The 15,951-nt window shown below is 31.2% G+C and overlaps 2 protein-coding genes across 2 annotated transcripts in view; both read right to left on the bottom strand.

Annotated features, from left to right (window-relative positions):
- The window catches only part of LOC125872914 (actin-related protein 5), a 1,108,764-nt gene that overhangs the window by 455,141 nt on the left and 637,672 nt on the right, over nt 1-15,951 (bottom strand). The gene's annotated exons all lie outside the window — the stretch shown is intronic.
- Nucleotides 6,503-12,187, bottom strand: LOC125872919 (1-aminocyclopropane-1-carboxylate oxidase 4). The gene is made up of 2 exons (XM_049553718.1): nt 11,245-12,187; nt 6,503-7,148 (listed from the first exon to the last, which is right to left on the bottom strand). The coding sequence occupies exons 1-2, from the start codon at nt 12,064-12,066 to the stop codon at nt 6,804-6,806; spliced, it is 1,167 nt and encodes a 388-aa protein (XP_049409675.1). The 5' UTR covers nt 12,067-12,187; the 3' UTR covers nt 6,503-6,803.

Here is a 15,951-nt window from a genome sequence, read left to right as displayed (position 1 = left end):
TGGAGAATGTGTATGGAAGCATACCTTCAAGGTCAGTATCTATGGAATTTAATTGTAGGAACTGATTCAATAATCCTAGTCGATACTCTTGAAAATGCCGAATCACGAAAAAAATTGAAGATCAAGTGCAGAAAAGCTCTCTTTTCTTTGAGGACTTCTATTAGCAAGGAGTTTATTGATCATGTTTGTGATGTTAGATCTCCAAAAGAGGTTTGAGATACACTCGAAAGGCTGTTTACCAAGAAAACTATAGCAAGGCTGCAATTTTTGGAGAATGAGTTGGCAATGTTACAACAGGGAGGTATGTCAATCTCAAATTACTTTTTTCGAGTTAAAAATATTTGTGCTGAAATTTCAGAGATTGATCCAGAAGAGAAGATAAGTGAGCCACGCCTATGACACTATCTTATTCGTGGATTGAAAAAAGGAGTACGATCCTTTTTTCACTTCCGTTCAAGGATGGCCACAACAACCATCTGTTGAAGAATTAGTGAACATGCTTTCTAATCAAGAAGCTTTAGCTAAACAAATGGCTAAGAACCTTGAATTTGATAATGTTTTATTTTCTAAAGGAAAGCCGAACAAGAAGAACGCATCAACTTGGAACAAAAATAAAGAGGAAGAAACAAGCATGGAAAAAGGTGGAAATCCACACAACAAAAAGTTCTACAGATGTGGAAAAATTGAGCACATCAAGAAAAATTGTCGAGTAAAACTTTCCAAAGTCAATGTCACATACACCAACGATGGAGATGAGCAAATGAAATGGGAGCACTATTTTAGCATCCAAGTTGTTGAACAAAAGTTAGCACTAGATTTTTTCAATTATGCCAACAATAATAAGAGAGAAGAGTGGATCGTTGATTCAGGGTTCTCACATTATGTAACTGGAGATGATTCTCTATTCTCGGAGAAGCGAGATCATCATGGAGATCGAGTCATTATCACAACTGATAACTCGACATATCCACTAGCAAAAGAAAGTTTTGTGAAGATTGAAGTTGCTGGTGATAAATCCAAAAGTATCAAATTGCAGGATGTTTATCATGTTCCGGGTTTGATAAAAAATCTAGTCTCAGTTCCTCAAATTACTGATTCTGGAAAATATGTATTGTTTGGTCCTAATGATGTGAAGGTGCTTGAAAATGTAAAACAAGTATCTGCCAATGTTATATTTACAGGTGAAAAGAAATGTTCTTTGTTATGTCAGCAGGTGAAGCTTATGTAAAGAAAACAAGACAAACTGAAAATGTCGCAATTTGGCATGCTCGGTTGGGTCATGTAGGCTATCAAACGATGCAACAGATCTCTTCTAAAAAATTGGTAGATGGCCTTCCAACTTTGAAGAACGTACGTGAAGACGTGATTTGTCAAGGTTATCAATATGGCAAATCTCATCGTCTTCCTTTCAAAAGGTCATCAAATCAGAGAACCACGATGTTTGAATTGGTTCATACAGAATTGATGGGACCAACAAGAACACCAAGTTATAGTGAGCATCGCTATGTTATGGTGTTGGTGGATGATCACTCAAGGTTCACTTGGGTGAAATTTTTGAAAGAAAAGAGCGAAGCATTATCCAAGTTTATGGAGTTCAAGGATGCTGTTGCGAATGAGTTCAAGAAGTAGATAAAATATCTCCATAGTGACAATGGTGGAGAATATATGTCAGATAACTTTTTCCGGTATTGTCATAATAATGGAATTGTTCATCAAATGACTTGTGCAGATACTCCTCAACATAATAGAGTTGTGGAAAGAAAACTTGCCTATCTTACCTCAGTTTGTGTTTCATGGTTGCATGACAAGAGTCTTCCTCGAGAGCTTTGGGCTGAAGATATTCAATGTGGATGCCATGTGATAAATAGGTTGCCTCCTTGGCTAGGTACACAGAAATCCCCTTTAGTCAGAAGCCAAATGTGAACTATTTTCAAGTTTTTGGTTATGTGTGTTATGTTTATGTTCCCAGAACTAATAGAACCAAACTTGATCCGAAAGCAAGAAAATGTGTATTTGTTGGCTATGATTCTTATAGGAAGGGTGGGAGATGCATGGATCCAAAGATAAATAGGTTTACCATTTCTAGAGACGTGGTATTTGATGAAGTGTCATCCTTATTTTCTGTTCAAAAGGTTATAGTTCTTGGAGATGATCAAGATAATTTAGAGCTATTATTTCCTAAAGTAAATGGACCAACACCTAGTAATGAAGAGGCAGAAAGTGTATCTCCAAGTCAGAACATTTCAAGGGAAGGAGATGGTGAACATTAAGCAACGAGAAGGTCAACAAGGGAGAAAAAGCAGTCGGACTACCTCAAGGATTATGAGGTAAAACTTAAAAATTATTTTGTGACCTCGTGTTTCTTTACATGAGCATCAACTACAGAAGAACCATTAAGTTATGAAGAAGCAAATGGTTGTCCAGATTGGGAAAGAGAAATGCAAGAAGAAATTGATGCTTTAGACAAGAATGAAACCTGGGAATTGGTACCCAAACCAGAAAAATGCAATCGAGTTACTTGCAAATGGATATTTCTCTTAAGAAAAAACTAAGATGGTACCATTGACAGGTTTAAAGCTCGTCTAGTTGCTTGTGGGTTCTCTCAAAACAATGGATTAGATTATGAGGAGTCGTTTAGTCCAATGGCGAAGATGGTGACAATAAGGTCACTTCTTTCTCTAGTTGCTTTCAAAGGTTGGAATATGTGGCAGCTCGATGTAAAAATGCATTTCTTTATGGAGAGTTGGATTGAGAAGTATTTATGGAGCAACCTCACGGCTTTGTCTCCAAGCAATTTCCAACTCATGTTTGCCATTTGAAGAAAGCTCTATATGGCCTCAAGCAAGCACCACGAGCTTGGTATGGTACAGTTGCTCAATACCTAATCTTTTGTGGTTTTAGAGTTTCTGATTCAGATTCTAGTTTATTTATGAAATTAGAATCAGGTGTGCATCTCCTGATACTATTATATGTTGATGATATGATGATAAATGGAGATAATGAATTAGAAATTTCTAATTTAAGGAATGACCTATCTGTTCATTTTGAGATGAAAAATTTGGGGCAGATTGGATGTTTTCTTGGTTTGGAAGTGGAAAAATTAGATCAAGGCTATTTTGTGTCTCAAAAAGGTTATGCAGAGAGTCTCTTAGAGCATTTCGGCATGGGAAAGTTGAAAGAAAAGGCTACTCCAATGGAGACAAATCTCAAGTTGAAGAAGGATGAAGGCCAGACTTTGAAGGATGCGATGAAGTTCTGACAACTAGTTGGAAGTTTGATCTATCTGACTATCACAAGGCCAGAAATATGTTATTCAGTTGGTGTTGTTTCTCAGTTTATGCATAGTCCAACAACTTCTCATTTAGATGCAACAAAAAGGATTTCGCGTTATGTGAATGGATCTCTTTGTCATGGACTTTGGTACAAGAGGTGTGCAATATTTTATTGAGTGGATTTACTGATGCAAATTGGGCAGGTGATTCAAATGATCGTCGCTCGACTTCAGGTTACTGTTTTAGTACTGGGTCAACAGTGGTTTCCTGGTGCAGCAAGAAACAAGATGATGTTGCTTTGTCTACCACCGAAGCTGAATATATTGTAGCAACCATGGCTACACAAGAGTGTATTTGGTTGAAAAGATTGATCAAAGACATGTCCCACAAAGTAGACTATGCTGTGAAAATCAAGTGTGACAACGAAAGTGCCATCAAACTTGCGTGTCAAATCAAGTTTTTCATGCTTGAACGAAGCATATTAGATCCAACATCATTTTGTTCGTGAGAAAGGTCTAAGTGAAGAGATTGAACTGACAATTGTCCGTACCAACACTCAAGTTGTTGATATATTCACTAAAGCTTTGGAGAAGTCTAAGTTTCAATACTTTCGAATAGGGGTGTACATGACTGGGTTAGTTCGGGTTTTTCAAATATCAAATCAAACCATTTGAGTCGGATTTTTAAATCCATAAACCAAACCAAATCAATAAAACTCGGGTTTTTCAACCTCGGATTTTTTTGGGTTTTTTGGATTTTCGGGTTTTTCCAGTAAAGTATGTACTTCAAATATTTCTTTAGTCCTACCAAAATACAACTATCTAAGGTGTTTCTTAAGAAAATAACACAAAATATGATATGAGTAATGACACTAAAATATCCAACAAAAAAATAATAATAATGAAATCGCGTAAAACAAATATTGCAAATTAACAAGTCATAATGAAGATGATCATAATTTAAAAGTACTAAATCATGCTAAAATAAGTTTAATAAATATTAGTTACATGACTAAATATTAAAAGAAATTAAAATTAGATTATGTATTTGAATTGTTTAAACCAATGTAAAACCAAAGAACAATAATTCAATATTATTGTCATTCTTAGTGTTGAATTGATTTTCTTTTTGCATTAGTATTAATTTCATTTTGATTTAAGTTTTATTATAATTACCAACGTGGTCTATAATCTTTATTGAACCATTCAAAATTCTGAGTTTCAAACTTGAAATAATATACTAAAACATAAAAACTATGAAAAAGTATAAGAAATATTTAAAAATTATATCAAAGTAAATATTTTTATGTATAAAATAAAATTTTAAAATTATATATATAATGTCGGGTTGGTTTGGTCTCGGGTTGGTTTTTTTAGTTAAAACCAAACCAACCCAAATATAGTCGGGTTTTTTTTTTTCAATACCAAACCAAGTTAAACCAACCACTAGTCGGGTTTCTTTTCTCGGTTTGACTTGATTTGCGGTTTGATTCGATTTTTGGTTCGGTTTTGTACACCCCTACTTTCGAGATGCTCTGGGAGTTGTTGATCGTGAGCTTGCACTAAGGAGAAGTGTAACAAATTAGTGCAACTTACTGTGTTATTTGTTTACTGCATTTACCAGGTCAAAACAATTATCCAGGTGAGGTTTGTTCACCTTAGAAAGTGGCCTGAGAGTTAGGAACTTTAGTAGTAAGTTTAGGAGTTTGTTTAGTGGAATAAAAATACTATAAGTTAGGAGTTATATTAGAAGTAGGAGTCAGTTAATACAGAGTAATTATATGCTCTGCTTTTCTATTGTAATTCAGCAAATATATTTTCTATTCAAGAAATTAAAAAAGCTTTCGGTTGTTTCTTTTCGTTCCTTTTTTATTGTTCGTGCCTTCTCTCTTTTGTTATAATCCCCGACACCCACCAATAGGTGTTTTTTGAAAGAAAAAAAATGTAATAGAATTATGGTAATATGTTGTGACCTGGACCACGTTGCAGTCCTTTCTTATTTAGTACACATGAAATATTATGACATGCATAGAAAAGAATTTAACAAAATTGTTGTCCATAAAATGTTAGGTTTGAGATCGATATATTATTGTGTGGTAGTTACTATATAATTGATTCATTTAGTATAAATTCGAATTTACGTATCATATCTAAAAAAATAGTGCATGATATATTACTATTTATGTATCTCGTTTAAATTGATAAGTATTGTATTTATGCTAGATACATTAAATAAGTAATTGCTACCCATAAGATGTTAGATTTGAGATCGATACATTATTGTGTGATAGTTGCTATGTAATTGATACATTTAGTATAAATTCGAATTTACGTATCATATCTAAAAAATTCTATATAAAAAATTAGTGCATGATACATTACTAATTATATATCTCGTTTAAATCAATAAGTCATGTATTGTTTGCCTTGAAAGATATGTATAACTTACATCTTGTATCATTTTGTAGTTTATAATAATGTATCTGATACAATAAGGTTGTGAAAGAAGGATGTATGTAAGTTGAAATAAAGTGTATCTATAAATGTATAATAATACATAAGAATTAAGTTATCAATTAGATACATGAACAAACACAATCCAATTATGAAAAACACCAGAAAAAAGAGGAAAAATATTAGACTATATGAAACTTTGATGAAATTAAAACTAATATTATTATGAGACAATGAGAAGATTAAATAATAATACAAGAATCCTAATCAGTTTGATTAGTTGTTAGAGTCCATAACCAACTCAAATTATGAAAAATTTACAAATATTATATTAAATATTACCAAATAATAACTACTACTATTACTTCTTCTTTTTTTCTATACGTTTTAGTGTTGAAAATTTGAAGTTCACTTATTTTATTTTATTATAAATTTTAGAGTATTTTTTTAAAAATAGGTAAAAGACTCATAAATATCCTTTTTAAACTTTTTTTGTCTAAAAATATTCTTAACCTACAAAAAGGAGACTGATTTTGAATTTCAAACGTGAATTAGAAAATAACTATCAAGATTTTGTGACTAAAAATAAAGAGAGATTTGTGGAGTGAAATAAGGAAGGGATAAATGTTGGTTTTGGAGTTGGGATTTATGTATCCAGCATTTGGAGATTTGGGAGTAAAATAAGGGATTTTGGAAAATTTTAGAACTATTAGGAAATAATGGGAATTATGGAAGAAAAAAAAAAGGTGTGTATATAGGTAATTTATCCTATATAGAAACTTGAAGTCTGTTTTTTCTTCACAGACGTAACATTTCACTCCCATTTCTAAATTACAAGGAGAATCAAACAGCAGCACGCCTTAAGTTGAACAAAAAAGAAAATCGAAAACCCAAAACAAATGAATAAATGAAGAGAGTACTGAGATGCAGACAAATTAAAGCACAGAAAAAATCGCTATATGAGCAACTTATATCATCATCAACATACTTAGATACTTTCTACCATTTCTCATGCTAATTGGTAATAACTCCGATCCGATCCGATCCAAACTGAAACCGAGAACAACAGTAGTAATAATCAAACACGATATCTCACAAGAGGATCCTTAATATTAAGACGTGCGTGATAAACTCTCCATGCATAATCCTCGAAAGAAAATGAATTGAACATTGGACTTTCCTCCTCTACCGCTATAGTTGTTGAATCATTGTCGCCAAGGCCATCGTCATCTTCTTTGTTGAGCACCGCGCCAAGCGATGGCAATTTCATAGGAAGCAAGGGAGAGACAGTGTTTTCATGAGCTAGTGTAACTAACAATGTCATTGATAGATAGTGTGAGTTATTACTACTGCTGTTGATTTCACCATTAGTTATAGGTACTGATCTTCCTCTCACTTTTTTCACCTTTCCATTACTCCATACCTGCCCATTATCAAGTTTGTAAGCTAACTTGTAAAATTACTGTCTATAGTAATCTCAATTTGATAACACTTAAAATAGGACTAAATAATATTACTATAGAAAATGTTGACGGTACAATTCTTATTTAATTAAACGTCCGAAAATATATTCTTTCTTGAATTCAATTACTTTCTGCATTTAAGTTTATAGCAAAATAATGTAAATTATGTCACAATCATTACCAACATATTTTTATTTGTCACTTTTAACATATATTTCTATGTTTAACTCTTAGCATTAAATATTGTTCTCCAAATCATTCTTAAAGACCTAATTTTTTTTTTCCTAATATTAAATAACAATTAATATGAATAGTATGATAAAATACATATGTCAATAATTATTTTCTTAATTAGTATGTCAAGTCAAATAGTGACAAGTAAAAATGAAGAGAAAATGGTCAAAAACCCCTCCAACCTATGGTCGAATTTCCAACTACACACTCATACTTTACGGGTGTCCTATTACCCCCCTGAACTATTTTATAAGGAAATAAATTTCACCCTAAAATGACATAGTCACTCATGTGTATTGTGGTGTAACACACGCACATGCCATGTCAGCGCCATGTTAGCGCCATGTCAATGCCGCCTAATAAATATAATAAATGAATTATTTTTTCTACTTTTTTAAAATTATTATATGCCCCATTAGAAACCCTCCATTATCAATAAGAACATCACCATTAGGGGTGTTCACGGTTTGGATAAAAACTGATTCAAACCAAAAAATAAAACCAAATCGGTTAAATGAATCGATTTTATTTAGGGTTTGGTTTGGTTTTAGATTTTTTAAATATCGATAGTATTTGGTTTGGTTATGATTTTATTTGAAAAAAATCAAAGAAATAACCGAACCAAACCGATAAATAATACACATAAATTTTATTATTATACATACATAATATGCTATTTTATAAACAATTTTAAAAATCTTATATATGTATTCATCAAAATTTATTTATAATTTACTTATGAAAGTAAAAATGTCCAAGGTAAGAACTTTTATCTTATTGGTTTCATGTATATAAGTGTCTATGACAATTCTTTGTGAAACTAAAAATGTCAATGTCTCTTCCTTCTAGGACAAAACTAGTGAATTTTGAAGCTTTATTCATAGTAAATTCAATGATCGAAAGTTTTATAATGTCAGTCATTCTAACTACTTTTTCATTTTGAATGGATTATTGTAACTATTTTCACGTTTTGAATAAATTATTTCATTTAATTTTATGTATATGGTTAATAACCGAATAACCGAACCAAATCGAACAGAAACTGATAACAACCAAACCGATAAATATTTATTATATTAGGTTTGGTTTGGTTTTGATAATTTTAAAATCGATTAAGTTGGTTTGGTTTTGATTTTGACCAATAACCGACCCAAACCAACCCATGAACACCCCTAATCACCATTATCAAACTCACTTCTCATCCATTGACATTCCGGCAAGAGAAAAGACGGTAAATTTTTTCCAACGAGTAAAAGTTTCTCTGACCAATATCTTTATCTTATTCCCCACAATTTCTCTCAAAGTTCATTGCTACACATTTTACTCATGTTGGGGGCTTATGAAGGGATATACCCAAAGTAGTATATGGCATGCCATAAATTTTGAATTCAATTTCTTTCTTTTCTTAATGTTGGTGAAATTAACAAACCAAATTAAAACATTGAAATTAATCCAATTGAAAAAAATAATGATCCAATTGAATTTTTATGCCCCATTTCTAAAATACCCCAATTTGTGGTTTAAATACAAGAATGTGAAATTAGAATTAACGTTTGAGAGAAGAGCTTGTGAAGGTGTTGGAAATTGAAAATTCTATGTTTGTTTGAAATGGGTTCTGGTAAAAAAATTGAATTTTGAGTTCTTTATTTTGTTACTTTGATTTGGGAGTAATAACTAAATTTGTTTAAAGGTTCTTTGATTATGTAAGAGATGATTAATATGTAGAATTCCTGAAGAAATTTGTAGAGATTTGTGATGAAAAATAAAAATAAAGCAAAAGTGTGAAAAAGAAGAAGAGGTGTAGGGTGAGTGTGAAGAAGAAGAAGTGTGGGGCGAGTGTGAAGAAGAAGAAGTGTGGGGCGGTTGGGTTGGGTTGGGGTGGGGGAGATTATTTTAATTTAATTAGAAAGAGAAAGAAAATAAAATAAAAATATGAAATAACATAAAAGCAACCCTATTTATTCTCTTTTCATTCTCTCAAAGAGAGTGAAATACACTTTCTCAACCAACTCAGCATTAAGCGTTTATTTATTATATTTTAAAACAGTTCAGGGGGGTAAATTTAAGTGTGTAGTTGAGAATCCGGTAATAGATTGGGGTGGCATTTGACCATTTACTCTAAAAATGAATGGAACGAATATAAACAAATAAATGTCCTTTCCCTATCCAAGTTGCTATCGAAGTTGGATTAGATGAAGCTTTTCAGATGGAACAAGTTATATTATAACACGATAGAAGTCTTAATTATTTAATTAGGTAATCAGCTACTACTTATTCAAATTATAAGAATTTTCTATGTGACCTTACTCTAAGCCGTCATTGTCATATTATAACTAATGCATTACCAATAAATCCAAGGTAGACAATTAATGACAAATATTTTTAAACTTGAGGATTTTTATATTACTACACCTACTATTTATATTTATTTCATTCTGGAATAGTCACGAGTAAAATGAGATAAAATTAACATATTCTTCTCTAATAGAATTATAATTACTTGTAAAATCATTTAAACGAGATACGATTTGTCAATTAGAGCTCAAATTAGAAAACAAATGGACTATGTAGGTATCCAAAAGAATTCAAGTTGAGACAGAAGATGTGACATTAAGGCGGCAAACTTTACAATTAATTGTCGGTTTAATATTATTATTATATTGTAAGTACATTCATCGTGTCAAATTAAACAAGAATTAGAGCTTCAAATATGTATATCAAAGGGCCTAAATATCTAAGATATGTTAGGTTTAGTGGGTCCTTTTGAGGCTGCTAATTAATTATATCACGGAAACGTTTATTTATTTTGACCCGACCAAACATCCCGAGATAACTCAACTTAGATACCAATTAACATGAATTACATAAGTAATATTTAAGAATATACAAATTGTTTATTTAAAAAGAAATACCATTCATACGTGTAAGTGTAAAAGATATGAAAAGTAAATTATAAAAAGGCAAGGGAGATATTTTTGTCATTTTATTTCTAAATAAGGTATTTCATAATTATTACTACACCCAAGGCAGAAATAAGTTATTTCAATATTAATTATTAATCCTGAAATAATTTATCATAAATTGAACTTAATAATAAAACAAGAAATTAAAAAACATTAGAATTTATTTCTAATTTATTCCACTATATCATCACACCAAATGTGACTTTAAGGGTGTGCTTTATAATTTATTTTTAGGAAATGGTTTTCGTCATCTTTAATGGGAGAAAAAAAAGTTGGGAAATTTCGAAATCATTATTAACAAAAGCAGAAAAATCATTTCTGATTATATGGTGGAAAATGTACGAACCAGTTAGACAAATACTTGTATATTTTATCCTTACAAGCACTACCTAAATTAATAGTACTACATAATAATTTTATTTTCTATATATCCCACTTGATACTCTATTTTAGTTTTTGGATATTCGATAGTTTAAACTTTTTATACATTATATTTGATTCTATCCATATCATAGGTGTAATACTAATAAGTTCAATTTAAAAAAAATTCAATATATTAATACCCTATTATCCCTTCCCATTATATCATAACTTTATTGAATAATATTATAATAATTCATTAATTAACATTAAATAATTCTATTGTTATATCTAATATCATGTATCCATTTTTTATGACTACTAACCTAGATAAGAATAAAAATGTTTTACGAGTAAGACAAAGCATTGGGGCAGAGAGCTTCAATTCTTGTTATACATTTTATTTAGCAAATTATTAAATGAATTAAGATGGTTAATTATTACTTATGATGTATTTTAAAAGTTATAATAAAAATCTAATTCATATTAAAAATGTTACCTGAGCAATATCACCAAGGGTTACCATAACCGAGTCGACTTGAGGGGCTACAGATATCCAACCCGAATCAGCCAACATGGAATACTTCCGGCAACGAATTTGATAATTTAACCCAACTACATAGGGGTAAACCCGACCCGGTGAAAGTGGCATGTTACTTGAACCGCTCTCGGATTCAGATATCCACATCAACGAACAGAACCGGGTCCGATCTTCTCCTACCGGGTTCTCAAACCCAACAGCACACGCCAGTTCTTCAATCAACTCCAACCCTAGTTTTTCCATTTGGGAAGTAAATTCATGAATAGAACTAAACCCCAACTCCATTGAACTTGACTCGTCGAGACAAAGCGACCGGCCGCAGACAACGTCGTCGTCGTCGTCATCGTTATCGAAGCCTAAGGGCCAGCTCTTGGGGAAGCAGAGTTGTTTCTCATCATTGAAAATGGATGCAGATTCAGATTCAGCTGATTGAGCGAGGTGAGAGGAGATGGAGTGTTGTGTGAGCTGGAAGAAACCGTGTTGTTTTGCAGCTGAAAGGAGGTTAGAGTGAAGAATTGATTTTGCATCAGAAAGAGAGATGAGAGGAGGAGATACGGTGGTTGATGGCGGAGATTGACGGCGACCAGGAAAGGAGAGGGAAAGGGTGGGTGGGATACGGTGGAGAAGACGAGAGAGAGAATCAGCGGCTTCAGAAGTGGAAAGGAGATTATGATTATGATTATGATTAGAGTGTGCTGATGGAGTTGGTGGAGGAGCAGTAGTTGTGCCGTAAGGAGTAGGAAGATGATGGAGGTGGTGTTCCTGTGTAGACGACGCCATCTTTGATGCTATGGAGTTTCCTCTTGATATGCCTGCCTACTCTATAGTTGAGACAATTAGGTGGACAAGGCCGGTTGCTCATATATATTTGACGACTAAATTACTGTATTAAAATTGAACCCACATCGAATTTACTCGGGTATTAATGTGAATATATTGTTAAAATGGAAGCCAACGAGGCCGCAATATTTTTCATATAACTATGCTAAAAACATAATTTCTCTTTATTTATTATATTTTTATTTTTAATATATAGCAAAAACAAATATTTATTTTCTTATTTTTTCCTCAATATTACTTATTTACTCTTTAAATCATTTTTCAATATCTAAAATAATACATCAATTAGTATGAGTATTGTAGTAAAATAGTAAATATTCATAGTAATAGTTATTTCTTTAGAAATGTGTAAAGTTTAAAGTGGATAAATAAAAGGTTAATGGAAGGATATATGATAAAATAATTATCAAAATTCATGTGATTTGACTCTCATTAAGAAAAACATAACAAAGATTTTGAGATGTAAGGAGTACGTAATAGTTACTAACATCAGAAAATTTAACGTATAAAAATCAAGAAAATGTTGTTGAATGAAAGTAGCACTTTGTATTAATAGGCTTCTCCTTTTAACAATCAAATAAGTAGCATTTTCTATAAATTATGTAGTGATTCAATCAACATATATACTTCTTAGAATAGCTAGTGACTCATTTTCAATTTCATGATATACGTCTACATATAGAGCAGTTAGTTGTAGTAAAGATGCATAATAACTACATACTGACATTTGAAATTTCGATGTACATAAATTATAATTGGACATACAAGTACGGAGTACCCATTCATTACTAATTCAAAACTAAATTATGAATCATTTCTTCTGTAAATTTAGTAGAAGAATATTAATTGCGACTTTTGCACATATATATAGCATACATTATCAACTTTTCAATGCTTCACTTCATCATTTAGTTAACAATCAAATATTTCAAGTTAAAACCGAAAAATAAAGATATTTTTTTTAAACCAAAAGGCCCAAGAGGGCCAGAAATTTATCAAAACCAAATAATAAAAGACCAGATATTGATGTACCCGACCCACAAGACCAGACAATAAACAAAAGCAAATTAAAAGAGAAAACAAAAGCAATTATCTGAAAAGGGAAAAGTGAAAGGGTTAATGTCAACTTTCTTACTTATTTTCTTATATTTATTTGATAGGTTGACAAAAAATATTATCTTAAAAGAATTTATATATGAGAAACATTATGATAGATGGGGTGGGGGAGATATGAGTATGACCGTGTGTGTTGATAGGAATGAGACAATTAGGGATGAAATTAAGATGAGGTGTGTTGGACCGCAGAAAAGACACAATCAATATGGAATGTTATTAATGAAATTTATTTTTCCTATTTTCATTAGAGACCTCTTTTTTTCTAAATTTTAAGAACTTATTTTTCTACAAAAAATATTTTTAAAATTTTTGATCAACTAATATAATTTTTTTTAAAAAAAATATCTTATGAAAAGTATTTTACTTCATACAGAACATACCCTTATTATCTACAAGTTTAGAGATTCTTTCACTTAATATCTACAAGTAACTTCGATGGGTGATAAAAAAATAAATCAATAATAAAAAGAGAATTCTGAGAAAAGTTTCTATTAAAGACTTTTTTTTTTCTCATATAGTGTTCGGTACTACTATTGGATCCTGGCTAATTTGGATTTGCGTCGGGCAAAACCTCATTACGGATATAACACTTCCTACCAATAATTTTTTTTTATATCAAAGGCTCGAATTCGAAGCCTCTGATTGAGAGAGAAGCAACATCATTTACTGCACCACATTCTTTGGTAGAATTAAATCCTCATCCCAAATTAATTGTCATATTTTATTTGTAGAGGGTTAAATTATATTAATTTTAATCAATATTTGAAAATATGATTTTTATTGTATGGACCGTAAAAATTTGTTCTGATCTATAGTATTTCTAGTATAACTTTTGAATATACAAATTTTTGATTTTTGAAAATATTAGGTTAACTAATTCAATTTAATTTTAAAAAGAATAATTCAAAAGGCGAAATACGACGATTACTCCCAAATTCAATAATGGAATAATTTGAAAGAGAATTTTTTTGTTGGAATGCGAATGGTGGATGGACAACCTCTGTCCCGGTTGTTGTCTTATAATGCTTTTTTTGTTGTGATGGTTAAAAAAAATAATTTTGGAATAAATTTTTAGTACTCTTCAATTATTTATTTGGTTATAAAGTGTGAAATAACTTATCACATGATTGATAATTATGACTACGATAAGTTATTCCTGCTTATGGATGAAATACTAATCCTGCGATAACTTATCTCGAAATAAAAATATAAAATAATAATCGTCTTTTATTTACAAACACCTTATTCTTATTAGTTAGAGAAAAGCAAATTCTGATACTCTCCTCATCCCTATGTACTGTCAAATATTTCTCAATTTGATATCTTCTTTTACTTGTCATTTTTGATAAATTAAGGAAGGATACATTTGTTTTACCTATTATATCCTCAATTTATTAATATTGAGTTAATTCCTTTGAAAAATATAGTAAGTAAATATGTGTAAGATTTGGAGGCGGAGCTATGTGGGGATTGGTGATTTCGAAAGAACACAGTAGTTTTTTCGTAGATTCCGTATTTGTACAAAAAAATTAATTAAATATATATGTATATTAATTTGTGAACCCCTAACAAAATTGATAGATGGTTCTAACGGAAATTTAGAAGCCCCAAACTCTTAATCCTTGCTCCGCCTTTAATAAGATTCTAACCATCTATAAAAATAAAATGATAAACTCATTATAGCAATTATTATTTTCTAAGTCAAATTTAACAAAGTAAACAGAGACGGTGGAGTACTACACGTATAATACAAAGCAAAGATAATGACATCTCTAATTGTTTGTTTGTTGTTTAACGTTATATTGTGGTTGGGACATTGGTGGAGAATCTTTTATTTTAAAAGGGAACACTAACAAGCTATTTGTTTATGAATAATTCATCCTCCAATGAAACTTGTCTAGTAACTTTTACAGATTAGAATGGCAGGCTACTGCCATGTTATGCGGAAACCTATGCAAGTCCTCAACTATAAGCTTTAAAAAAAGGGGGCGTGGGTTTCTTGGTCACAAGTGGTTATATTATTACCAACATGAGTTGTGGTGCACGAGTGAGAGTGTTTCACCTTTAATTAGAGATCTCAAGTTCGAGTCTTGGTATGTAAAAAATCCTGTTGAAATGAGGAGGCATGTTCCCCGGTGAATTAGATTCCCGTTTGGCCATGCGATAGGGTATTATGATATGAAATCATGATATGATATCATAATATGGAATTATGAGATAACATTGAAGTTTTGTTTGGACATGCAATATAAATTTTTTGTGTTGTATATTTTCTCATAAACATAAGAATCACATAAATTGTAAAACTATTAAAATAGCCCCAATTGTTTATTCAATCTTACCAAATAAACATAAAATCGCATAATAAATTATTACAAAGCTATTTGTTCTCCACTTAATTAAGTAACTGTTTCGTCTAATTTTAATTCATCAAATTTTAATTCAATAAAAAAAACTGAACATAAATTGTAGTGTACTGGTCTTTAATATAATCCCCCCACATAGTACAGACAGTTTCCTCACGTTGAACCTGCATTTCTCGATCATGTGACCGAGAAGACGAACCAACATTGTTACTTTGAGTTGTAATAAATACAAAACGGTAGAAGTTATAAATTAGGCGTTGGAGTAAATGAAGAGAACAAATTTATTACTCAACAATCGGTTGGTGTAAGTTAAAGTGACTATATGTTGGTGAGAATAATAAAT

Source organism: Solanum stenotomum, chromosome 8, assembly GCF_019186545.1.
Source record: "Solanum stenotomum isolate F172 chromosome 8, ASM1918654v1, whole genome shotgun sequence".
NCBI classification, from domain to species: Eukaryota; Viridiplantae; Streptophyta; class Magnoliopsida; order Solanales; family Solanaceae; genus Solanum; species Solanum stenotomum.
Note: the sequence above shows the minus strand (reverse complement) of the source record. Positions and strands in the feature narration are given on the sequence as shown.